Source organism: Phodopus roborovskii, unplaced genomic scaffold (genome assembly GCF_943737965.1).
Source record: "Phodopus roborovskii unplaced genomic scaffold, PHOROB, whole genome shotgun sequence".
NCBI classification, from domain to species: domain Eukaryota; kingdom Metazoa; phylum Chordata; class Mammalia; order Rodentia; family Cricetidae; genus Phodopus; species Phodopus roborovskii.
In genome coordinates, this window is record NW_026125665.1 from 1,522,033 (window position 1) to 1,546,246 (window position 24,214).

Below are 24,214 nucleotides of genomic sequence, written 5' to 3' on the forward strand. Positions count from 1 at the left end.
AGACATCTAGAACATTTGTGGTCCAGAGGAGAGTGGGGTTTCCCTGGCATCTTCTGGGAGGGAACCAAGAAGCATCCTACAACATCCCCATGGCAACGACCTAACCCCAAAGTATCAGCAGAGCAAAGGCTGAGAAGTCCTACCCCTGGGAATACTGTAGGCGCTTACTGGGTGTTGACTGAGTGAATGTCTACCTACCTAGTGAGCCTACAGCAGGGTGACTGCTTTCCTGAAACTCACAGGGGTGGAGGGTGGGGATGAGGGGTGGGGGGAGAGACAGAAGCCACATGATGAAACTGGAGTGTCCCAAGTCGGTCATGGGAGTCGGAGCCCCAGGCGCCCTCAAACTGCAGTGGCAGCAGCCAGGGCTGGTCCGGGTGACAGGAAGTGAACAGCAGCCAAATCACTCAGTCTGAGGCACTGAGAACAAAATAGAGGTTAGGGTAGGGTCTAGTGGGCGGAACCCCGCCTGGTCATGCCCCCAGGAGGTGGAAGCCCCGCCCCCAGAACCATTTCCCCACCCCAGTTCATATTGAATCCCTCTGGTCAGAATCCTCACCTCCTCATGGTCCCTTATTCTTCTACACGGCGAGCTATGCTCACCTTAATGGACAGTGGGTAAGGCCACCGACCCAACACACAACCTCTAACTCAGGACTGACAAGATGGCTCAGTAGACAAAGGCACTTGCTGCCAAGCCTAAACAACTGAGTTCAATGCTCAGTACACACATAGTAGGAGGAGAGAACCGATGCCTTCAAGATGTCCTCTGTCCTCCACATGCATGGAATACATGTGAGTGCACAGAATAAACAAAGGCAAGAAAACTATTTTTTTTTTTTTGAGGTAGGGTTTCTGTGTGTAGTCCTGGCTGTTCTGAAACTCACTCTGTAGACCAGGCTGATCTCCAAATCAGAGATCCAGCTGCCTCTGCCTCCCAAGTGCTGGGAATAAAGGCTTGTGCCACCACACCCAGGTAGAAAGTGACTTTTCAAAAGTACCCCATCAGAAGGATTCACTAAGCCCACCCCCAGGTGAGGGACCAACAGTGCCTTACTCATCAGCCAATAATATGAAACATATTTACAAATGACATCACACATTCCTACTTAAGGCCAGAACCTGGAGGCAGGAGCTGACACAGAGGCCATGGAGGGCAGCTGCTTACTGGCTTACTCCCCATGGCTTGCTCAAACTGCTTTCTTATAGAAGCCAGGACCATGTGCCTAGGGATGGAACCACCCATAGTGGGCTGGGCCCTCTCCATCAATCACTAATTAAGAAAGTATCCCATAGGTTTGCCCACAAGCCAATCTTATGGAGGCATTTCTCAATTTCTCCTCCTTCTCAATGACTCTGGCTTGTAAAAAAGGTAACAAAGACAAGGGTCACCTGTTGACTAGGCTGCATGTGACTATGTACCATTTGCATGCCCAGTGCCCATAGAGACCAGAAGAGTGCTGGATCACCTGAACTTGAGCTACAGATGTCTGTGAGCCACCATGTGCTGCTGGGAATGATAACTGGGTCCTCTGAAAGAGCAGTAGTGCTCTCAGATACTAAGCTGTCTCTCTGGCCCCTGGCCTTGAGCATTGCCTCTTGCAGAGCTGGGGTTCAGAAACTGCACCTTCAGGGTTGATGTCTGAGTGACATGATGTGTTTCTCCTGGGAGTCCCTGTACCCAGCCAGACAGAATCAGAATCCAAGTGCCCGAGGATTGGGTGTAGAAATGGGGAAGGGAGTTAGAGAGCAAGCTAGCCACAGTTAGGGCCTGAGGCCAGACTCTGAGGCCAGCCTGAATCAGGCTGGGTGGATCTGTGTGCTTCCTGCTTCCCCCATACCCCAGGCTAAGGAGTACTGTTTTTTCTCCCGCCGCTGGTCTTGTCCCGCCACCTCGCCAGCCCCAATTAACACACTGAGGCTCTGTATTTGATACAATGCTGTTGGCCAGTTACTTGTTTCTTATCGGCTAGCTCTGTCTTAAGTATTAACCCATTTCTATGTATTTCCACGTGGTCTTACCAGCGAGAGGCGGCTGGCGGTTCTGCCTTTTCCAGACTCTCCATGTTGACTCCTCCTTACTACTTCTTCTTTCCTCCTTGTCTCCTAGTCCCTCCTATCTCCTTTCCTATTGACCAACAGTGCTTTATTCATTAACCAGTATGAGAAACATATATACATAATGGCATCTCCCATCAGGGAAGGGCACAGGACAGGCTGGTGTGGGCTATCACCCATGCTCAGAAACGGTCCAAACAGGGCAGAGAGATGGACTTCCTGTCCCCATGGTGGATTCTACAACCCCAAACTGTAAGACCCTTGTCTTGGGGTCTAAGTACTGGACTCAATGACCAGTCCAGGAGATGCAATGAGCAAGAGGCATTTATTGAACATTTGTGCAAACGGGTATCAGTGTTCTCCGAGGAAGGCTGTGCGCCCAGTAAGGAGGCTTGTCATCTTTTATAGGGCAAAACCAAATGCCTTTTATAGAGGCATTAGGCATAACATGATTGGTTGTGTAAACATTGCTTCATGAGCATGGGACCCAATTGGGGTGAAGACCGTTTCTATTCCAGGAAAAACCACAGAATGTACATTGGCCGGGTGTTGGCCTGTTTGAAGTTGTTTATCTGGAACCATCTGTTCTGGGGACTGGGCCTAGTTCCTTATTCTCATGGCTAAAAATCGTGTCTAAATTCTTTCATCTCCCCATTTCTTTTTGTCCTATTTTTAATCTTAAAACTTAAGGTCCCTCCTGTTGTTTAAGGGACTGGTATTGTTGGGTTCTCACCAGGGGTTGGGTTATGGATAAGCGGTCTTTAATAATTGGGAGCAAGCAGTTAAGAATGCAAGGCCCAAAGCACAAGGAGGAGGATATTCAGGGGTCCTAGCATAGTAGATACTAAGCTCCAGGGGGACATGTTGAACCATCCTTCAAACCAGCCCTGTTGGGCCTCTCTTTCTCTCTGTCGTTGACTGAGCCTTTCCCTAAGTTTAGCCATGGAGTCTCTGATGACTCCAGAGTGGTTAACATAAAAACAACATTCTTCCTTTAGGGCCGCGCATATTCCCCCCTCTTTTAGGAAGAGGAGGTCGAGCCCCCTGCAATTCTGGAGGGCCACCCCAGCTAGGGATGCCAGGGAGTGTTCTAGTCTGGTAATAGAGCCCTCTATAGCTTTTAGGTCCTCTGTCATAGCTGACTTTAATTCCTTGTATTGCTGTACCCACTCCAGCTGCCATTCCCCATCCCCATAAGGACAGCTGGGGTGAGTTACAGTGGCTCCCTTTGGAACCGGCTGGGGTGTCCCTCATAGATCTGCTCTAAATAATTAGTGGGTTGGTAAAAGACTCGGGGCAGCAAGTGGATTTATATGCAAAGTCCTGGGTGAAGTTGAGGGTCTGTCTGGGTGTAGACACAGGTGGTTAATCCAGTACCATATGCCCACCAGAGGTCTGGCCCGGAAACCAGGTAGGAGGCCTGTCCAGGGTAGGGGATGGTCTGGTTATCTAAATGTCGATGAGAGGCAGGAAGGTCTCCCAGGCAAGTCCCTCGACCTGAAACATGGGTGAGGTTCAGCTGATATGAGGAGCCCCAATCATACCCGTTAGAGATGGTGGTGGTGTTATAGCATCCGATAGTGGCGATCCCCTTGTAATAAGGGGGTGCAGAGGCCAAGCATAGCCAACAGGGGTTAGTGAGGCCAGGCTGGGTGCGGTTGAGGACTGAAAAGGCTCCCCATACTAGACTGAACAATCACTGTCTCGTAGGGGGAGGCCTGGGAGCTAGTCAGGCACGTGCCTCCGGGGCTGGGTGTCGCTCTATAGTTGGGGAATCCTGTGGGAGGGGTAGGCCCTGTTCTGTGAGAACCATATTGGACCCTATGGGCATGGGTTTAGCACCCTCCACCTGAAGACATATCCTGATTACAACGCATGGGTCTGGTCCATGAAGATACCATATAAGGCCCCAGGTCTGCCCTGTGATCCATTGGGTCCAATTTGTTTTTCCAGGGCCAGTGAAGGATATATTAAGGGGTAGACAAGCCTCCTTATCTTGACAGGTTTGCAGCCTTGTCGAATAGCTGGGAATTGTGATCCAATCCCCAATACACATCGGCCTGTGGTCTCGCTGCCCCAGGCTGCACAGTAATAACTGTCTATGCCTTCACACCTACGGCTCTCTGCTTTGCTCCTACCATCCCAGGGGCACACAAATAGATCCCAAACTCCCAGCTGGCTTCTAAAGTTGGGCCTGCTGCATCCCTCAGCTGCTGCTGAGAAAGGCGGGTGCAATCTCTTTGAGCTGGTCAAGGGGATGTCTGCAGGGCCAGAATCGGGAATGTCCCAATAATTAGACCCAGCTGCTAGTTGGCAGAAGTCAGGGGTAAGCATAGGCCACCAGGCACCTGGGGGGTATGTGCCTGTGGTAGACCAGACAACTTCTCCTGCCTGGGAGGAAACCTGCCAAGTGAGTGGTTGCGGGGCATGGGGAGTTCCCCCATTTAGGGCTATGAGGTTCAGGAAAAACCCAAGTAGACTTTGAAAGTCTTATCTTTAGTGGATTTGGAGTGTGTTGGAGTCTCCATGAGCCGACCTCCGTCTCTTATGGTGGAGCGGGCTTTGCGTGGGAGGTGTGAACCCAGGCCGCTATGCAGTCGACCTTCAGTGCCATAGGTGTAGTCAAGAGTACGGTGTAAGGTCCTTCCGGCTGGGCTCCAGAGTCCTAGACTTCTAACATAGACTTCTAACATAGACAGAGTCCCCGACCTTACAGGGGTGAGGACAGGCGGGGGCGGGGGTTCCTTTCTCATGATAGGCAGCAGCCAGGGGTTTCCAGACCTCCTCTGGATGGCTTGAAGGGCTTGCAGTTGGGCCTGCAGGGTCCGGGTATTAGCATAAGCAGAAATATCAGAATCAAAAATGTGGTGGCAGGGGGAGGCCCCCCATAGACGATCTCAAAGGGGGTGAGGCCATGCTGCGCAGGAGTAATTCTTGCCCTGAAGAGGGACATGGGAAGGAGTTGAACCCAGTCTTTAGTGCCAGTCTCCAGTGCTAATTTAGTTAAGGTCTCTTTAATGGTCCTATTCATTCTTTCTACCTGTCCTGAACTCTGGGGTCTATGTGCACAATGTAATTTCCAATCCATCCCCAGTAGCCTAGCCACCAACTGACTTACCTGGGAGAAGCCCATTACCAGACCCGATTACCTTGGGTAGTCCAAACCGAGGGAATATCTCTTCCAGAATCTTTTTGACCACTACCTGGGCAGTTTCCTTCTTGGTAGGGTAAGCTTCCACCCATCCTGAGAAAGTGTCTATGAACACTAAGAGGTATTTGTTACCATACATGCCGGGATGATTTCTGTAAAGTCTACTTCTCAATAAGTGCCAGGTCTGTGTCCTCTTGTCTGACGCCCTCAGGCAGCTTGATTCTGCCCACATTGACTTCTGCACAGGGGACGCAGTCATCAACAATTTTCTGTATTAAAGAATTAGCATTAGGTATATAAAAAATTTGTTCTTCCCATGATAGCAAGGTAGACATCTTTTTCTTTCCCAGATGTGTCAGTTTATGCAATTGAGTCACTAGGTTCTTGGCATCTCTTTGGGGCAATATTAGTTTATCTTGATATCTCCATTTCCCAGACTCCGGGTCATAATTTGCACCCAACTGTTGAATAATGTCCAAATCCTCATCAGTATAGTCAAGCTGGGGGGAGGTCCTTGTCTGGGGGGGGGCAGGATGTTGTGATCAGCGTGTAGGGGTAGTATCTGAGACCCCAGGGCAGCTTGCTTAGCCAATTGTCAGCTAGGCAGTTCCCTCTTGCAACGGGCCCTCCCCTTTTCTGGTGGCCTGGGCAATGTATTATGCTCAGTTTCTTTGGCAAGAATAATGCTTGCAGTAAGGCCAGAATTTCTGTTTTATTTTTAATTTCCTTCCCCCTCCCCCAAGGTCAGCAGCCCTTTCCTTTGATATATTTCCTCATAAACGTGAGCTGAGCTGTAGCGAAGGCATTCTTACCTGCCGCCATCTTCAGTGCCTGGGTGAGGGCTACCAGTTCTGCTTGCTTTGGCGGATGTTCCTGGGGGGGCAATGCACTGGCCCAGACAGTGACTATTCCATCCACCACCACTGCCCCGGCCTTCCGCTCGCCATTCAAGAGGAAGCTGCTCCCATCAGTCAACCAGGTGACATCTGTGTCCAGCAGGGGCTGGCCCAACAAGCCTTTGTGAGTCCCATGCACCTCTGCCAGTATCTGCTGGCAGTCATGGGGTGTGCTTCCCTCGGTGCCTGGGTCTGGGAGAAGCAAGGTTGGGTTGAGAGACGGCAGACCCAAAGTGCACCCTTTTAGCGCCAGGAGCTTGGTCTGATAATGAGCCAGCAGTCAGGGGGCTGGTGGATAATAGTTTCTACTGCGTGCTGGGTGACCACAGTCAGGGGCTGGCCTAGGGTTAGCTTGTTAGAGTCTTTTATTAAGGTGGCTATCGCTGCCACCATCCGGAGACAGGGTGGCCATCTGGCTGCCACACTGTCCAGTTTCTTTGAGAGATAGGCTACAGATCTCCTCCAAGGTCCTAATTTTTAAGTCAGGACCCCCTTCGTTATTCCCTGGCATTCATCAACATAGAGTTCAAATGGCTGGGTCACATCAGGGAGGCCCAGGGCAGGGCCTGTTAGTAGAGCCTTTTTGATCTGATCGAAAGCCCCTTGCTGTTCTTTCCCCATTCAAAGTGAAATCCTGGCTTAGGCAGAAGATATAATGGGGCAGCCATAGTCTGCAGAACCCGGCGGTCCCCCAAAATTCCCGCATTTAGCTGGGGTTCTTAGGCAGGGGTATTAGGGCCACCTTTGGCCGTTCTCCAGTAGAGAGCCAAGGTAGGTCACTTTTGGTTGACAGATCTGAGTCTTTTTGGCTGAGGCTCTATACTCCAACTTCCCAAGCTTTACTAGTAGGGCCCAGTACCTTGTTCACAGTCCTTTTCAGTGGTGGCAGCCAGTAGCAAGTCATCTACGTATTGCAGGAGTATTAGGTCAGGGTGCTGCACTCAAAACTCAGCCAGGTCCTGATGTAAGGCTTCGTCAAAGAGGGTGGGGAAATTCTTAACCCCTTGTGGCAACCTGGTCCAGGTTAGTTGCCCCGATAGCCCGGACTCTGGGTCTCTCCATTTGAAGGTAAACAGGGGCTGGCACAATCTCAGGCAGAAGAAATCATCTTTTAAATCAAGCAGTATATACCAAGTATGTGAGGGCGAGTGCTTAAAAGGTTATATGGGTTGGGTACAGTAGGGTGTATATCTTCTGTTCTCCAGTTTATTTCCTGGAGGTCCTGTATAGGCCTGTAATCCCTGGTGCCAGGTTTCTTCACGGCCAGTAGGGGAGTGTTCCATGGTGAGCAGCAGGGCCTCAAAATGCCCAATTTAAGAAGCCGCTGTATATGGGGTCAGATCCCTTTAAATGCTTCTTCAGAGATAGGGTATTGTCTGACTGAGATTGGGGTGGCAGTTGGCTTTAAGTTAATGATGATAGGCGGTTGGTTTGTAGCCACCCCCATGCCTCCTGTCTCTGCCCAAGCCTGTGGTTATTTTTCAAGCCATCTTTACATATCAGGTGGTGGAGACTTAGGTGAGTTCTTTAAAAGTTTGTATTCATCTTCCAATCTCATAGTCAGGATGTGGAGGGGGGCCCCATTTGGTCCAGTAATGGAAGCTCCCTTTGCGTGGAACTGAATTTGGGCTCCCATCTTAGAAAGAAGATCTCTTCCCAATCCTTACGTGCAAGAACGAATGAGTCACTTTGCCAGTGGCCAGGTGGATCTTACATTCGGTGGTCCATCGGTACAGCTTTCCATCCGTGGCCCCTTTGTGCCCATGAGGTTTTTCCACTAATGGGTCCCCCTGATTTTCTCAGAACCAAGTGTTGGTCTCCAGTATCAACCAGGAATGTCATGGGCTGCCCCCTGATCTTAAGGGTTATCCGGGGCTGGGGGGTGGGGGAAGGGGCCTCCTGGCCCGGACCGCCCTAGTCCCCTAAGGAGATTTGCACTGGGCACTTCTTTTGGATCCTTTAGTCTCTTAGGGCAGTCTCTGACCCAATGGCCTTTTCCTTACAATAGACGCATTGGTCCTGGTCTACCCTGGGCCACCTTTTGTCTCCCAGATTCCTATCCTGTCTCCCTGCTTCTGGCCTAGTCTGCACTACCGTGGCCAGGACTCTGCTCAGCTACTTAGATAGCTTTATGTCTTACTTCTCTTCCCTCTCTCCTGCTCCTTTTAAAGTCTTTCTTCTTTTTCTTCCTGCAACTTTCTAAGTCTCTCTTCCTTTTCCTCCGGCGTTTCTCTCTTATTAAAAATCTTTTCTGCCTTTTCATTAAATCCTGTATAGTCCTGCAATCCACCATGAACAGTGCATCCATGTGGTACACAGATATGCAGGCAAAACACCCATACACATGAACTGTACCATGTAGCCCAGGCTAACGTTGAACTTGGAGATCTGCCTGCATTTACCATCCAAGTACTAGAATTAAAGAGGCATGCCACTGTGGTACTTTGAATGTAATTGGCCCCCCATAATCCCAGCTGATACCCGAGCCAAGCCGCCACCACCACTCCAAAGTTCTGCGGGGCGTCTGAAACCCTGGCCAGAGTGGCCCTGAGCTCATAGGAAACTCTGCATACACAAGGACAAGGCCTACTGGGGACTGTCCCCAAATGCAGGTGAAATGATGCAGGGAGACAGCACCACATGCTCCACACTGGGACCCACACTCACAGCACAGAGAGTGCAACAACTTTCTGGCTCTGAGTCATAACTGAAGGTGATAGTAAACACACTACAGTTAGCCTGGCTTTGAACTTCTGGCCCTTCTGCCAGGATCACAGGCCTGCTCCCCCAGTGCAAACTCCCTAAATAAAACCTTTTCTAAGGAAGCCAATGAGCACAGATGGCTAGCTCCTTTCCTAAGGACACTGAACCACAAGGCCAATGTTTTGTTGTATTGACACAAAGAGTTCCACTGAGCAAAGCTGGCTGGCAAGGCACACACCTATCACAATAACCATCTTTCCTTTCCCTCTACTACCTGGCAACTTGCTGCACCCCAAGTCTTCTGAGTGCTAAGCCAGCACTCTGATGTCCCAGGCCCTCAGGGCTCTAAACCTTTGCTGACTGATTCTCCTTTTACCATCTCCACAGTGGCGTCAAGAATTTGAGACAGAACCAAACATGGTGTTGCACACTTTTAATCCCAGCACTCAGGAAGCACAAACAGGCAGAACTTTGAGTTCCTGGTCTACAGAGTGAGTTCCAGGACAGTCCCAGCTACACAGAGAAACCCTGTCTCAAAAAACCAAACACAAGAGCTGGACATTGGTGGTGCATGCCTTTAATCCCAACACTCGGGAAGCCAGCCTGGTCAGTCTACAGAGCCAGTTCTAGGATGGGCTCCAAAGCCATATAGAGAAACCCTGTCTAGAAAAGCCAAAACAACTAAAACCTTTTGAGCTGGGAACCTGGTTCCTGGCCCACAACCAGCACTCAGCTAGCACTTGAGTGAAGAAGGGTTGTCATTTTGAAGCTGCACAATTGAAACAGCAGCCAAGAGTGTGGAGAACCTGGGGGTGTGGCTTCTGGGGGTGTAGCCCTCAATGTGTGAATCCAGATCCAAGTGAACAGGGATGCCCTGGGTTCACAACTTCTAGGTGAGTATGATTTCGAGGCAACAAGCTTTTGTGGCTTGGGTTAAGTGAGTATAACTTATGGTAGGCATGGTGTACTTCCAGGGCGTGGCCTTTGCTGGGTGTTGTCATCTGGATGCTCAGGAGATGCAATGTTCTTCCTCAGTGGGGCTCTCAGGTGATGTACCCCAAGACAGGTGTCAGCCTTCTAGGAAAGGATAGCAGAGTTTCCCTGGCATCCTGAGTGGGGGGTGTTCAAGGAGGCTGCCTAGCACCTTACAACACACACGATGTCCCCACAGCAACAACCCAACCCCAAGGTTGAGAACTTCTACCGGGGCATACTGCAGGCACTTAATGGGTATTGACTGAGTGTTTGAGTACCTGGTGAGATTCCAACAGGGTGACAGGCCATTCTGGGGATCCTCCTGGGTGTGGCTGAAGGGAGGACAGCAGGGGGACTTTCTGATGTGCCCACAGATCCTGCTGCAGGCTTTCCTGGAGCTCATGGAGGAAAGCAGCTACTTGGTAATGGAGAAGGGCGAGAACTGGGTGGGCAGGCCACATCTCCACGCTAGCGGGATGCTTGGAGACCAAGGGGCTAGACACAGCACAGTGTTGCAAAGGGTTAGGGCAGACCTGGGGACACACACACACACACACACACACACACACACACACACACGTGTCAGTCAGTCCAAGCCCTTCAGCCTTCTTGATCTTAGATGTGTTCCCAAGAGCATAGTTGGGACCTCGGGTGCCCAGTCTGTGAACACCTACAAGGGAAGGATTGTCACCACCAAACACACAGAGGCCTCTAAGCAAATACAAATGTATGTCAATTTCCAGTCTCACTGAGACATCCAGGTTGGCCTCCAGCTTAGCTTAGTAATCCTGCCCCATACTCCCAAAGGTAGTGGTGGTGGACCACTATCAACACACCTGGCCTGGTCTCTTCTACAAGCTCTCCTTGTATCAAAAGATAAGCTATGGAGACAAAGAATGTTCTAGAGTAACTTCTGCACCCTTGGCTGGTTTACCTCACACAATGGAAAGCTCACTACCCATCCAGAAGCATTGGAACATGCCATCACTCACATATTTACACACACACACACACACACACCCACCATGCCTTTGAAGCTGGAGCTGGGGACACAGTAAGGGACCTGTCCCTGGAGTGTTCAGACACCCAATGGCTCAGTCACATCCTCTGCACTCAGCCTCGGGTCTGGATGTCCTGAGGCCTCAGCTCTCGCTCCCCCTCAGCCAGGAAGACTAGCAGAGCCCGATGCAGCAGGTACACTCCCAAACGGCGACGCTGTGTGGGTGGCCAATAGGCAACCTCTCCATAGTAGTGCCCTTGTTTCTGGTTGGTCAGTGTCTGGATCCCTGAACAGATTAGAGGTGAAGTCACAGGAGTGGTTTCCACTCCATACCCTCCACCACAACAACTGACACAGGATGTATGTACAGGCACTCATGTGCCAGGTGTTGGTGCTCAGTAACTCCCCACTGTGTATGTGAATAAATGAACCCTGAAGGAAAGGAAGTGATGAGGGGATTCAGAGCTCAAATACTTTTCCTGTAACCTCAGCCCTAGAACCCAGACCAACCCAGACCCTACCTAGGGCTTCCAATAGACAGGCCTCCCTCGTGTATGCCTCCACGGCCACCGTATGCTGGAAGCAGTGTAGGGAGATGACACCGCGGCCACTGTCCCAGATGTCTAGGATCCGGCATACTTTGGGACAAGCCTAGGGGGCATGATGGAGTCAGAGGTTGGATCCTAAGTCATCTGCCCTCTGACCTTCTGAAGGACAGCTGACCCTGCCCATCCCGGCCCTTTGTCCCCACCTTTTTGCCTGGCCGCTCACGGTAGCCAAGGGCTTCCCAGAGGTGGGCATCTGGCCGGGCACGGGTCCCCTTGCCCACATAGAAGATGGCTCTCACAAAACATTGCAGACACTCGATCAGTGTGAGGGAAGAGGCTCGGGTAGGCAGGCCCTGCGTCTGCCTGTGAGACAGAGTGGCTCAGAGGGCAAAGGAGCCTGCCACCAACACTGGCGGCCTGAGTTCCATCCCTGGAACCCATATGATGGAAGGAGGAAATCATCTCCTGCAGACTCCCACATGTGCACCACAGCATGTGTGTGTGCCCGTGCACAATCAGAGACATAAACGGAAAATAAAAGGGGGGACCCAGACTTGGGCTAACTAACAGAGAGGGCTAGCCTAGGAACACACAGCAAATCAAAAACAAACCCCCACTTACACAGCCGTTTGTTTTGATGTTTTGAAACAGGATCTCCCTATTACAACCCAGGCCTCGAGCTCTAGCTATTGCTCTGCAGAGCCATGCTCTAAGACCAAACCCCAGCTTTTCTGTCACCCTTATACCTGGGGTCAAGAAGAAGATATGTAAAGTTGGACTTTGTAACACCTTCCCGCCAACTCTTAGCGGGATCTAGCCGCTGAAAGTGCTGAGCCAGGGCAGCCTCATCTGCCTGGCAGTCGGGGACATGGCCAGTCCTCAGAGCCTCTGCCAGTTCTGGGCTGTGCCCTGGAACAGTTGGTGAGGGAAAACCAAGTCAGGGCAGAGGAGAGTGGCTGGTGAGGGCAGTGGGTCTGAGAGCCAGGTCTCTGGATTCCAGGAGTGCCACTACAGAACTCACCTGGGCTAGCCTGGGCTTCCTGTAGCCGCCGCAGGTAGTGTCCACGGGTGAAAGGCGTGACCGGGCCAGGACTATGGCCCAGTGCCCGGAGGGCCTGGAGCAGCTGTAGGTCAGACATGGGGGCCACTGGGCCATGTGGCTGCAAGGTCCCTGGGTCCCTGTCACCCGGCAGGGAGGGGACATTGGTGGCCTCTGTGGTCAACGTCAGGGCCTGCATCTGGCAGCTCAGTGCTCTGTCCCCAGCCTCCTTGGCCCCACTGGATAACCACGGGTCAGCTGCAGACCCTGATGTCCCCACAGGGTGATGGGGCTGTGGTGAGTCCTCCAAGGCGGTGACAAAAGAGGTGTCACTGCTGCTGCAGTCCGGGCTCCTGGTGGCCTCTGAGCTCTGGAGCTCTGCCACTACCTGCTGCGCAGCCGCCAGCTCAGCTCTGCACACGTGCTGTTCCGAGGCCAGTGGCATGTGCATAGGTGTAGACACACCAGGAGACCCCGAAAAGATACGTCCTCGGCACAGGGCATATTTGAGGCCACCCGGGGCTACAGGAAACTTCTCTAAATATAGATAAACATAAATGTATAGATAGATGATAACTAAGCAGACAGATAAACAGATAAAAATAGGTAGGATGATATAGACATGATAGATGGATAGGTGATTGTTGATAGGTGATCTATGGATGATAGATGATTGACAGATGATGGATAGTGATTGACAGATGACAGCATGTGAAACTGGCCCCAGCAGTGAGGCAGCAGGGTGCACAGGTCCCGTGACCCCCTCAGCTCTGCTCACCAGCGGGTTCCCGGGTTCTAATGGACTTGTCCAGCTCCTGTAGCATTCGTGCACAGTTGTGGTGTCCCTGCTGAAGCGCCCAGTCCAGGGGCCTGAGCCCGTCCTGCATAGACACAGTCAGCAGAGGGCTCCCTCGGCCTGCCCTCCCGCCACCCTGTGTGCCTGCGCTGGGTCCAGACCTGGTCTCTCAGCGTGGGGTCGCCCCCTTGGCTCAGCAGCAGCTCCAGGGCACCACGACAGCCCCACGCTGCAGCCACATGCACCGGCGTCAGCGCCTCAGCGGACCTGGGACGGCGGGAGAGAGAGAAGGAATGTCTGGAGAAGTTTCCTTTTCCAGGCAGTCTCATGTAGCCCAGGCTAGCCTCAAACTCTTTGCTCCTTCTGCCTCAGCCCCCTGTGCTGAAATGACGGGTGCCCACTACCACGAGGATGAGATAGAAGTTGATATTCTAACTCAGGGTCATCCTCCTGCCTCACCCTCCGAAGTGCCAGAATAGTAGGTGTGTGAAATCAGGTCCGGCCCTCAGAGAAGACATCTCAGTCTCCTAGTCCTGATGCCCGGAGCCGCCGGGTCTCCAAGTCACACCCACCGCTCCAGGGGGATCCAGGCCGCACCTTACCGAGCATTGGGGTCCGCGCCCCGGCGCAGCAGGATCCAGAGGCAATGCAGGGCGCGCGGGTGGTGTGCTCGGGCTGCCAGGTGCACGGCCGCCGCGCCATCCTCCAGCACCAGGCTGGGGTCTGCCCCGAGCCTTAGCAGCTCCTCCACAGCCCTGCGGCAGACCGTGACGATAAACCCCAGCACTCCTGGCCGCCCGGGGAGCAGAAGGCCGGGGAAGAACCCCCCTCCCCGCCCTCACCGCGGTTCCTGCTCGTGCAGTGCCTCCTGCAGTTGCTGGGCCAAGCGGGTAGAATCCGCCATGTCATCGCCCTCCAAGGTTCAAATTCGCGCGGCGGCCTCTGCGCACGCGCGGCCCCGCCCCTATGCTTCCCAGCTCTGCCTCCCGCCCCGCCCAGGCGACGCCCTAGATTGACAGGCAGGGCCTGGAACCTTAGACCAAGACAGAGGGGTGGGGTATGTCATGGTCCTGCAAACTGCAGGGACACGGGGGGGGGGGGGGGGGGGGTTGGTGCTCGCAGCTGGGGTCCCACACCGGGATTTGGAAAGCTGAGTCAGGAGGATTACCACGAAAGAGCGGAGCCTCTGTCTTTAACAAAACAAGAACAAACTACTGGATATCCTAGTCTTAGCCCAAGCTGTCCATCCTCCTGCCTCAGCTTGCCGATTGCTGGGATCCGACTCCTGAGGAACAGCATTGAGCATTTTTCAATCCAGCAGAGCTGGCTGTCACTGTTGCTTTGTGAGGAAGGGCTTTGCAAGGGAAGCAAGATGGCTCAGCGGGTAAAGGTGCTTGCTGCCAAGCCTGATGAGCCCAGTTCGATCCCCAGGACCCACGGACCCACAGGTTGGAATGTGAGTGCAGACTGATGTCCACACGAGTGCACACACAAATAACATTTTCTAAAGAGCTGCATTTTCCTTATTTGAAAATGGGGGTACAGAGCTCAACACTAAGTACCCAAGTAATGCAGGGGCCAGAAAACAGTCAAGCTGACCTACTTTCTTAAGACAGAGAGGGCCTTGAATCCTCCGGAACTGGAGTTGTGAGCCTGCATGTGGAAATCGAACCCAGGTCCTCTGCAAGCACAGCCAGTGCTCCGAATGGCTGAGCCATTACCAGGCCAAATCCAGTTTTGTTCATACTCGGAACTTCCTTTATGTGGCCCCCGCTGACCTAGAACTGGTCACTCTCCTGCCTCAGCTTCCCATATCAAAGTGAGGACTGTCTGGGTGCACTGTGTAGCCCTGTTAGGGTACAGGGCAGGCGGGATGCACCGTGTAGCTCAGTTCAAATGAAGCGCTCCAACTTGGAATTTTAAGACCTACGTGGCAGCAGGAAGGTCCAGCCTTGATGGACTGAACCCCGAACAGCTGTACAAAGGCGTATTTATTGTTACACAAAATATTTCCTCATACCAAGGACCCCAATCTAATTTACATGTCTTACTAATGAGGAGCATGACTATAGTCCTTCATTATGTATCATTTGCAATACACAATAATACAAGACCCTCAGGTGTGCCTGAGGCATCTTATGACATGGGGTGGCAGCAATGCCCTTCAGCAAAACAATCAGTTTCCCACAAGGATTCTTCAAGGTCAAAGTACTTCTAGGAAACAGCTGTTCATTCTAATGTCTACCCCAGATACAGTGACTGTTGTTGCTTCCTATGAATGGAGAAGGAGGGGTGGATGGGAGGGTCTCATAGGTCCCATCCTGGAACCCTGGGTGGTGATTGCTCATGGTGAGGCCACAGGGCTACACAGGTCCAATCAGGTCAGAGTACTCAGAGACAGCACTTCAACACAGTTTGGGATGGTGGGGTGGTGTCACCCCACCCACTTCCCACTTGGAACTGGTACTCTTGGGTGTCCAGAAGAACCCAAAAGTAAACACTTCCTGTGGAAGCCACACCATTCTCACCTGCAAACAGATGTTCCTTGTCTCTGGAGGACTTCCTGGAGGAAAAGAAATCTGGGGGGTTCTGTAGGGTGAAGAGAAGTCTGCAAAGCAGTTAATACCAGCCTGCGGAAGCAAACAGCCGAGGTCATTATGGCTGTGGTGTCAGCCGAGCCGGAAGCCATGCACAACAGGTTCAGCACCTGTCTTCTGTCCCAGTGAACCTAAAATGATCAGAAGACAGGCCCAGAAGCCTCAGATGTTTATTCTGGTGACAAACTGGTCCCAGGAAGAATGAATTTACAGCAGAAACGGTAGGAGCAGGCATGGGTGCACAGAGCCCCTGAATGGTACAGAGAAGTCACAGGTCATACAGTGGCTTCACCCTCACCAGCCTCCTCGTCCTCCAGCAGGCTGTAGCTCGCATGGGTCTGGCAGGGCCTCTGCAACGGATGGGCCAGCAGTTTGGCCATGCAGTTGTGCAGCTCGAGGGCAGGCCCAGTCAGTGCTACCTCATACTTATAGCTGGTGCCCTTGGTGTCCAGGCTGCCTATGAAGGAGAACATGTCCTGTGGGGACCAGTGAGAGGCTTTCTTAGAGGAAGGGGTATATAGAGTGGGTTCTGAGGGCTGAAGAGGAGTTGCTCAGGCTAGAAACTTACTGAAGTCAACAAACATCCCTAACATCTACCCGGCATCCAGGACCTGAGCTTTCATTTTGGGGACCCTAGAAACCCACAGTGTGGGACTGGGAGGTGGCTCAGTGAGTAAAGTGTCTGCTATGCAAGAACTCAGACCTGAGTTCAAATCCCTAGGACCCATAGAAAACTAAATACAGCAGGGCATATCCTTAATCCCCTGCAGGGAGGAAGGACCTAGAACTCAGGGGCCTCACTCTGTAGCCTAAGTCAGCCTTCTATGTCAGTTTCCTCTGAGATAGAGATGTCCCACCCTGCAGGGAAGTTCCTTAGGCAGGATGGTAAACAACTCCAAACAGCTTCAGGAAGTCCCTGAAACTGAGCAGATTCTCTAGGCCCCTCCCTGCCAGGGTAAGGAAAGTCCCTCAGAGACCAGCTGAGGTTAGACCAGAGCCACTAGAATGGGCCACTCTCCAGTGTACAGGCTGTGCAGTGTGCTCCAGGCTCCCAGCTCTGAGAGCTGTCACTCTTGCTGGGGTGGACTTTGGTGATGCAACTCTCTGTGAGTCATTTTGGCTCCTGTAGGTGACATGACCCCAAACCCTATTCCTGTAAGTAACACCAATAAATTCACTGGTTCACCAAGCTGGACTTTATGGTGTCTGTACTTTGGTGTGTCGTGGGCTCCTCTCAGGACTGAGTGTTGTTTCTCTCCAAGAAAAGCCTTGTCACACAACATTCCCATCATCACAACCCCTGCCCTAGCCTTTCAGGTATTCACTCACAGGCAGAGGGGCTGGAGTTACAGGTGTGCATATATGCAAGTGTGTGTATGGGTGTGTGTGTGTATATGTGTGTGTAGGAATGTGCATACACATACAGGTGTGTGTGTGTGTGTGTGTGTGTGTGTGTGTGTGTGTGTGTGTGCTGAGTGCAGGAGTGTGGATGTCAGAGTATAATCTTTGGAGTCAGTGCTCCTGCCGTGTTGGTTCGGGGACTGAACTCAAGTCCTCATGCTTGCCTGCAAGAGTGCCTTTACCTGACCCACTTCACAGTCTGTAAACTTAAGTCCACACATGTCAGAGGCCACTCACAGTAACACACAAGTCAGCTGTGAAGAACCAGTGAGGCCTAGAGAGGCTGAGAGGGAGGTTGCTTCAGGCAGAGGGTATAATAGGATGAAATCAGGAAAAGAACTGGGTGCTAGGGATATGCAGGCTGGGGAGCCACTGCCTCCCTCCCAAGTCAGTCACCATCAGCACAAAGTGGAAATGTAGGAAACAGTTGCTAAGTGACTGATGACTGACCAAATGGCAGGGAGGGGAAGTCCATCCCCCATTGTGACGTCTCACCTTCCACCTCATCTCCTCTTCCTTCTCCTCGGTGCCACTGTGGATGTAAATGATGTCGAAGAAGAAGTAGGGGCACTGGAACATCTTCTGCAGTGGATGAGAGAGGGTGGGTGGGTGCTTACCACAGCCACCATGACCCTGGTTTCTAGCCACTGCTCTCCTCCCCTGCAGGCTCACCTTAATGGGCTCAGTCAGGGAGAACTGGGGCTGGCAGGGTGGGCGGCTGTAGACAAGGATGGTGCGCACGACGTAGGGGGGAGGGATGGTTTGCACGTTCTCTGTGACTGGCAGCTCAGTCTTCTGCTGGCTACAGAGGGGAAGGAGGAGGGCTTGGTACCCAGCTGCCTGCCAGCCCTGGGCAGAACCCTTCCCATAACAGCTGAGCCCCACGGGCCCAGTCCCTAGTGGCCCTGCATGTTAATTGCAAAGCTAGGGCCAGGGAGACAGGCTAGAGGCTAGAGGTGCCTGCAGCCAAGCCGGTGAACTGACTTGATGTGCAGGCCCCACGAGCACAGAGAGGTTTCTTACAAGTTGCTCCTGACCTCCACACAAGCACTGTGGTACATATGCTTGCACAAAAATAAAAACATAATGAAAAAATGTACAAGGCTTCTTTAAAACCACTTTCAAAGGGAAAACAAATGCAAGCTCCACCCATGAACACCAGGTCTGGACCCACGGCTCCACCCACTGTCTGTCTGCACCTTGCTGGGGAAAGAAGCCAAGGCCATGCCCCACTCTGGAAGTACACTCACATGAGGCTGAAGAGGCCTTCCAGATCTGGAGGGTCGCTAAGGACAAGGTGCCAGCTTGGGGACAGGGGCCTGCCCTGTCCTGGATCTTGGGAGATGACGGGCAACCCTGGGGGCAGGTAGTGTGGCCCCTGAGGAAGGCTATGTGACCCATAGGGTACACTGTATGTCCCACACCTGCTTCTTTTTACACATCATAAAGTGGGTGCTGGCCTTAACCCCCGCAGACCCTCGGGGCACCCCTGTCCAGCCACATCTCTGGGGGAGCATCCTCCATGTTAGAGGATACAGGTGGAAAGACATGGTTGTGACTTTTCAGGTAAGTATCAGCATGAAGAGGCACCAACTGTATGCAAGCCTGGCTTTGGTGATGTGTTCCCTGGGTGCGCTCATTAACACCCACTCCTCCACTGCTCAGGATGGGCACCAGGAATTCTCTGGGCTTGGGTGCTGGCTGGCTTTGGTATCTGCATCACTGTGAATTAATAGCCAGGTTTCTGTTGTTGCCCTTTTTACTGATTTTGTGGTTTTTGAAACAGAGTCTAGATTTCTAGGTAAGCTTTGGCCTGTAACCTGCAATCCTCCTGCCTCAACGTCCTGAGTGCTAGGTTGACTCTCCAGCACCCTAACACCTAGCCCTGAAGCTGGGTCTTGAATGTGACTACTAGAAATGTCATACATGGAATATTCTGTCTGTTATCTCACTGGACAAAATCCCCGAGTCATGCTGGGGCTGGAGCTCAGGAACCAGAGTAGAACAGTTGCTTAGCATTCATGTAGCTGTGGGTCCCTCTCCAGCACACTACATCCCAGTACTTAGGAGGTGGAAGAGGGTGAATCAGGAGCTCGAGGCCATCCTTAGCTACATACACTATGAATCAAGATTAGCCTGGGCTACAAGAGAAATAGTCTCAAAAATATATTTATATATTTGATGTGGGATGGTGATACACACCTTTAATCCCAGCACTTGGGAGGCAGAGGCAGGTAGAGCTCTGTGAGTTTGAGGCCAGCCTGATCTACAAAGTTCCAGGACAGCCTGGGCTACATAGTGAGATCTTGTCTCAATAAATATTTAGAAATAAAGAATTAGGAGCATGATCCTGAACCATTGTCATTCTACTCTCAGGATGCTAAGGCAGGAGGATCATGGACTCAGCAAGATCATGTGTCAAAAACCAACCACTGAGCCGGGCAGCACTGTGGAGGCAGAGGCAGGCAGATCTGTGTGAGTTCAAGACCAGTATTGTCTACAAGAAAAAATTTTCCAACAACTATAGAAAAGTCCTGATTTCAGACTCTGAATTGTTTTGGATTCTGAACATGTAGCCTGGCTCTGTGTTGGAGGGACGCCACAAAACTCCTGGGTCCCCATCTCACAGCATTACTGATCTGGGGCCAGGGACAGTGACAAGGATACTAAATGTGGAACAGGATGCTGTCTCCAGGTCGTACAGGCAGCTGCAGAGCTCACGTGGGTCAGAGGTCAGGCCAGACAGCTGTGGGGAAGGCAGAGCCTCAGTGTTGGGGATCCCAGTCCTGAGGTCCCCAGAGTCCCTGTCCACCCCCAGCCTCACCCAAGCGGAGTCGTCATTCACTACAACCAGTGCAAACTCATGGCTCTTGTCAATCTTGTGCTTTGTGCGCACAAACATCTCAACCATCTTCTGAGACACATTCAGGGCATTCATCCTGGAGCTGGAAGAGGTGGGTGACAGTGACAAGGTTGTCACTTGACTATATATGGAATTAACTAAAACCCAAGGGACTGGGCATGGCCTTGAGGGACTCTTTCCTAATATACCAAGTGAGTTCAAATCCATCGTGTAGTACCGCTAGCCTCAAACCTGCGGTGGAACCCAAACTGGCACCCAAATTAATTCATTGCCTAGATGAACCTAGAACTCCTGACTTCTCCATCTCCACCTCCCAATGCTAGGTTAACAGGTGTGTGCTATCACTCCTGTGGCCTTGTCCTTGTCATTTACAGGGGCCCAAGGCCACTCCAGATGTGGGGCCTCACACCCCTGCTCCTGGGAGAACACAGAGTTCAACAGCTTCTATGGGAACTAACAGTGGCCCGCCCCATCAAACAGAGTGCCCCACCACCCACCGGAGGTCCTTAGCTCCTAAGAGTGTCACACATATGGACAGAAGCCTAGAAGGCCACAGCCCTGGAACTGTGCCATGGACACCGAGCTCCTACAGGCTACAACAAGGACCCTCTGCACTCTGAGTTGCCCATGGCCATGCCCAATGCCATCATACCCATTAAAAGATTCCAGTTTTGGCACAGACATCTCCTCTGAAAGGTCCAAACAGATGATCTGAAACACAAGCAGAAGACAGAGAGTACAGGACCAAACCAGACAGAGCTAAGACAGCAAGTGTGGGACCCAGCGGACAGTGTCCAAGGCGCTGTGGGTGTGGCTCAGGGGTAGAGCCCCCTGCCTAGGAGCCCCAGGGAGGGACTGGGGACACATGTGGAGATCCAGGTGCCACAAAATAAAATAAGAAAAAAGAAAAAAAAAACAAGAATCTAAATTCAGTGATGTTTATGCTTTCAAGTGTGTGGGCTCATGGAACCTGCAGGAAAATACAGCAGCAACTTAGAGAATCTCACAGGGCAGGAGTGGCCTCCTGAGGGCCCCGTTTGCTGCACCCTCAGTCAAGACAAGCACATACCACCTTCTCTGGACAGTTGACCCGTGGTGTTCGAATCTGGACCTCAGGTGCTGGTGCTGGTGCCTGCCAGGGCTTGGGCCCGGCTGCTGGGGCACTGGCCGCCCCCTCGTCTGCACTGGCGGCCTCACCCTCACCCTCGCTGCGGCTGCCCACATTAGCCTGGGCTCCCAGGGCCCGGTCCTCGGCCCCCTCGGGGTTGGAGCGAGTGTGAGGCCTGGGCTCAGGGATTGGCTCCTCCCCTTCCTCCTCCTCTTCCTCCTCTTCCTCCTCCTCGGTGGGGCTGTTAGCCTCAGCCACCTCCATGGCTCCTGGGTGCTTGGATGGAGAGGGAATTGCAGAAGCCAGGATCCTGCTTTAAGAATTTTAAAAAGCAGTGAGACACTAGAGGCTGAGCCATGAGCTCCTTGCCTAACAGGAGGCTCTGCTGGCTGCAGAATGGCTCCCTTAAGAGTGAGGCCAAAACTTTGAAATCAGTTTCTCAGGAAAATGTAAATCAGTCTACCTGCATTTACACAAGGACATATGTTCAACTATGTTCATAGCAACATTGTTTGTAATAGCCAGAACCTGGAAGCAACCTAGATGCCCCTCAACTGAAGAATGGATGGAGAAAATGTGGTACATTTACACAATGGAGTACTACTCAATGGAAAAACACAAGGGAATCTTGAAAGTCACAGGAAAATGGATGGAACTGGAAGAAACCATCCTGAGTCACAGAAAGGCCAGCCTACAATTCACACCTCCAGAGAAGCTAGGAATCAAAAGAGAACCCTAAGAGAGAAACACATAGTTCTCTGGAGAAGGGGGAGGAACGAGAACTCCTGAGCAAATGGGGGGGGGGGATAGAGGTGGGAGAAAGAGGAGAGTATAAGAGGGGGGGGAGAACAAGAGGAGAGCAAGGAAAGAGACACCGTCATAGAGGGAGCCAGCTTAAAGAGAAATGTTCAGAGATCCATAAAGATGGCCCCAACTAAGAATCTAGGCAGGAGTGGAGAGGCCGCCTTTGATGCCCTCCCCATAATGAGACTGATGACTACTTCAATTGCCATCTTAGAACCTTCATCGAGTAACTGATGGAAGCAGAAGCAGACACCCACAGCCAAGCACTGAGCCACACTCCTGGAATCCAGGTGTTGAGAGGGAGGGGGGACGAGCAAAGCAGTCAAGACCTTGCTGGAGAAACTTACAGAAACAGCTGGCCTGACCTAGTGAGAGCACGGGGACCCCAGTCATAAAGCTGGGGAACCAGCACTGAGCCGAAATAAGTTCTCTGACTGTGAGAGCCAGTCAGGAGACCTGCGCTGTCCATGGGACCTCCAACAGTGGAACCAGTATTTATCCCTAGTGCACAAATGGACTTTGGGAGCCCATTCCCTATGAAGGGATACGATCTCAGCCCAGATACATGGAGGAGGTTCTAGTCCCTGCCCCAAATGATGTGACAGACTTTGATGATTCCCCCATGGAAGGCCTCACTATCCTTGGAGAGTGGGTGGGGGATGGTTGGGGGGAGTCAGTGGGGAGCATGGGAGGATGGAGGGAGAGGGAACGAGGAGGGAGGGATTGACACGTAAAATAAGATTGCTTCAAAATAAAAAAAATATTACATATATATATTACTTATATATATAAGTAAGGCCAGGAACAGAAATAAATAACAGCTTTTTTGTTTTCTTTCTTGTTTGTGACACAGTTTCATGTAACCCAGGCTGGCCTCCAATTCACTGTATGACTTAGGATGACCTGGTACTCCTAACCCTCTGCATCCACCTTCTGTGTGCTGGAAGTATCCCACCATACCCGCCCTATGTGTGCTGGAGATGGAGGCCCAGGGTCTCATTCATGCTAGGCAAGCACTCTACCCACTGAGCCACTACACCCTACACACTGAGCTACCACACTCAACCCACTGAGCTACCACACTGTACCCACTGAGCTACCACACCCTACCCACTGAGCTGCCACACCCTACCCACTGAGCTGCCACACTCCACCCACTGAGCTACCATACCCTACCCACCGAGCTACACTCTAAGCCACAAGCACTCTACCAAATGAACTGTGCCCCCAATCTTAGCTTTCCACTTCTTGCAACAGGGCAAACACCATCACTGCCCTTCACTGGGCCAATAAACACAGCTTCCTGGTCACCAGGAATACTCGGAGGTGGGTATTTGACTCAGTAAGGCCTTCGGTGGCTCACACACATCACAGTCCCAAGAGACAGAAATGGAAAAGAGCTGAGAAGATAACAGTTGAAAGCTTCTCAAAGCTCCTTTTCCCTGAGGCAGCATCTACTCGAAGAGACACCCTGGCGGAACACCTAAGCCACTTTTGGACGCCTGGATCCAGCTGTACCTGAACCCTTTCCTGAGCGTCCCACTTGCCTTGCTGGCTTTGGCGAGCTTGTGTCTGGGTTTCTGTCACCCGAGGCTACAGCGCGAGGGTGACTGGATCGTGCACAAGAGAAGGCGCTAACTCGGGTGATCAGGTCTCTGGGGCGGCAGGAAGCCCAAGTCGCCGACCATGCAATGGATCTGCGTTTCTCGGGGCGGTGACTCAGGATTCTGCAGGCCCCACCTCTTCAAGCAGAACGAACCTGGAACTGCAACAAGCCGGATCAATGTTTGACCACAGCGACAAAAAGCTCCCGCGAGATCACACAACCAAGTTCCACTCTGAAGCCTAGGTAGTGCGGCCAGTCAATCATAGAGTTCTAGGAAGCCGCCATCTTCCTGACCGGAAGTTTGTACGGTGCTGCCGTAACGCCTTCTGGGAAATGTAGTTCAATGGCCCCGGGACATAGACGCTAATAGGCTGAGGCGATCCTGGAGGTGTGCCTTAGAGTACACTGGCAAGAGTGGGGCTGAAGTAGGGTATTAGGAATAGGTGATGGGGCGGGGCGGAGGGGGGTGTTGACTAAAACAAAATTGGGCGGAGCTTGTAGTTATGACTTAATTAGACTACAATTGTCAAGGCAGGAGACCGACCTGGGCGGGGCTGATTGAGACCCTTCTAAAAACCAAAATGGAAAGAAAAAATAAAAAGAAAAGCCAGCAGACACACCGTGGACAGTCTCATTGTCCCACTGGAGCCTCTGACATCGGACAAGCAC

At 52.1% G+C, this 24,214-nt stretch overlaps 2 protein-coding genes across 3 annotated transcripts; both read right to left on the minus strand.

Moving 5' to 3' along the window:
• Positions 1-9,232: 9,232 nt before the first annotated feature.
• Positions 9,233-14,102, minus strand: Ankle1 (ankyrin repeat and LEM domain containing 1). The gene is made up of 10 exons (XM_051178163.1): positions 14,009-14,102; positions 13,769-13,921; positions 13,328-13,433; positions 13,149-13,251; positions 12,353-12,907; positions 12,078-12,240; positions 11,535-11,694; positions 11,305-11,434; positions 10,062-11,069; positions 9,233-9,885 (listed from the first exon to the last, which is right to left on the minus strand). The coding sequence occupies exons 1-9, from the start codon at positions 14,068-14,070 to the stop codon at positions 10,897-10,899; spliced, it is 1,605 nt and encodes a 534-aa protein (XP_051034120.1). The 5' UTR covers positions 14,071-14,102; the 3' UTR covers positions 9,233-9,885; positions 10,062-10,896.
• Positions 14,103-15,923: 1,821 nt separating this feature from the next.
• Babam1 (BRISC and BRCA1 A complex member 1) lies at positions 15,924-23,765 on the minus strand. Of its 2 annotated transcripts, none has more exons than XM_051178160.1 (9): positions 23,699-23,765; positions 21,097-21,445; positions 20,680-20,738; positions 19,989-20,109; positions 19,832-19,910; positions 18,415-18,439; positions 17,837-17,966; positions 17,660-17,746; positions 15,924-16,239 (listed from the first exon to the last, which is right to left on the minus strand). In XM_051178160.1, exons 2-9 carry the CDS (start codon positions 21,397-21,399, stop codon positions 16,039-16,041), a joined length of 1,005 nt encoding a protein of 334 aa, XP_051034117.1. In that variant the 5' UTR covers positions 21,400-21,445; positions 23,699-23,765; the 3' UTR covers positions 15,924-16,038. The 2 variants fall into 2 exon arrangements, with proteins under 2 accessions (XP_051034117.1, XP_051034119.1); XM_051178162.1 differs by lacking the exon at positions 23,699-23,765 and adding an exon at positions 23,487-23,608.
• Positions 23,766-24,214: the final 449 nt, after the last annotated feature.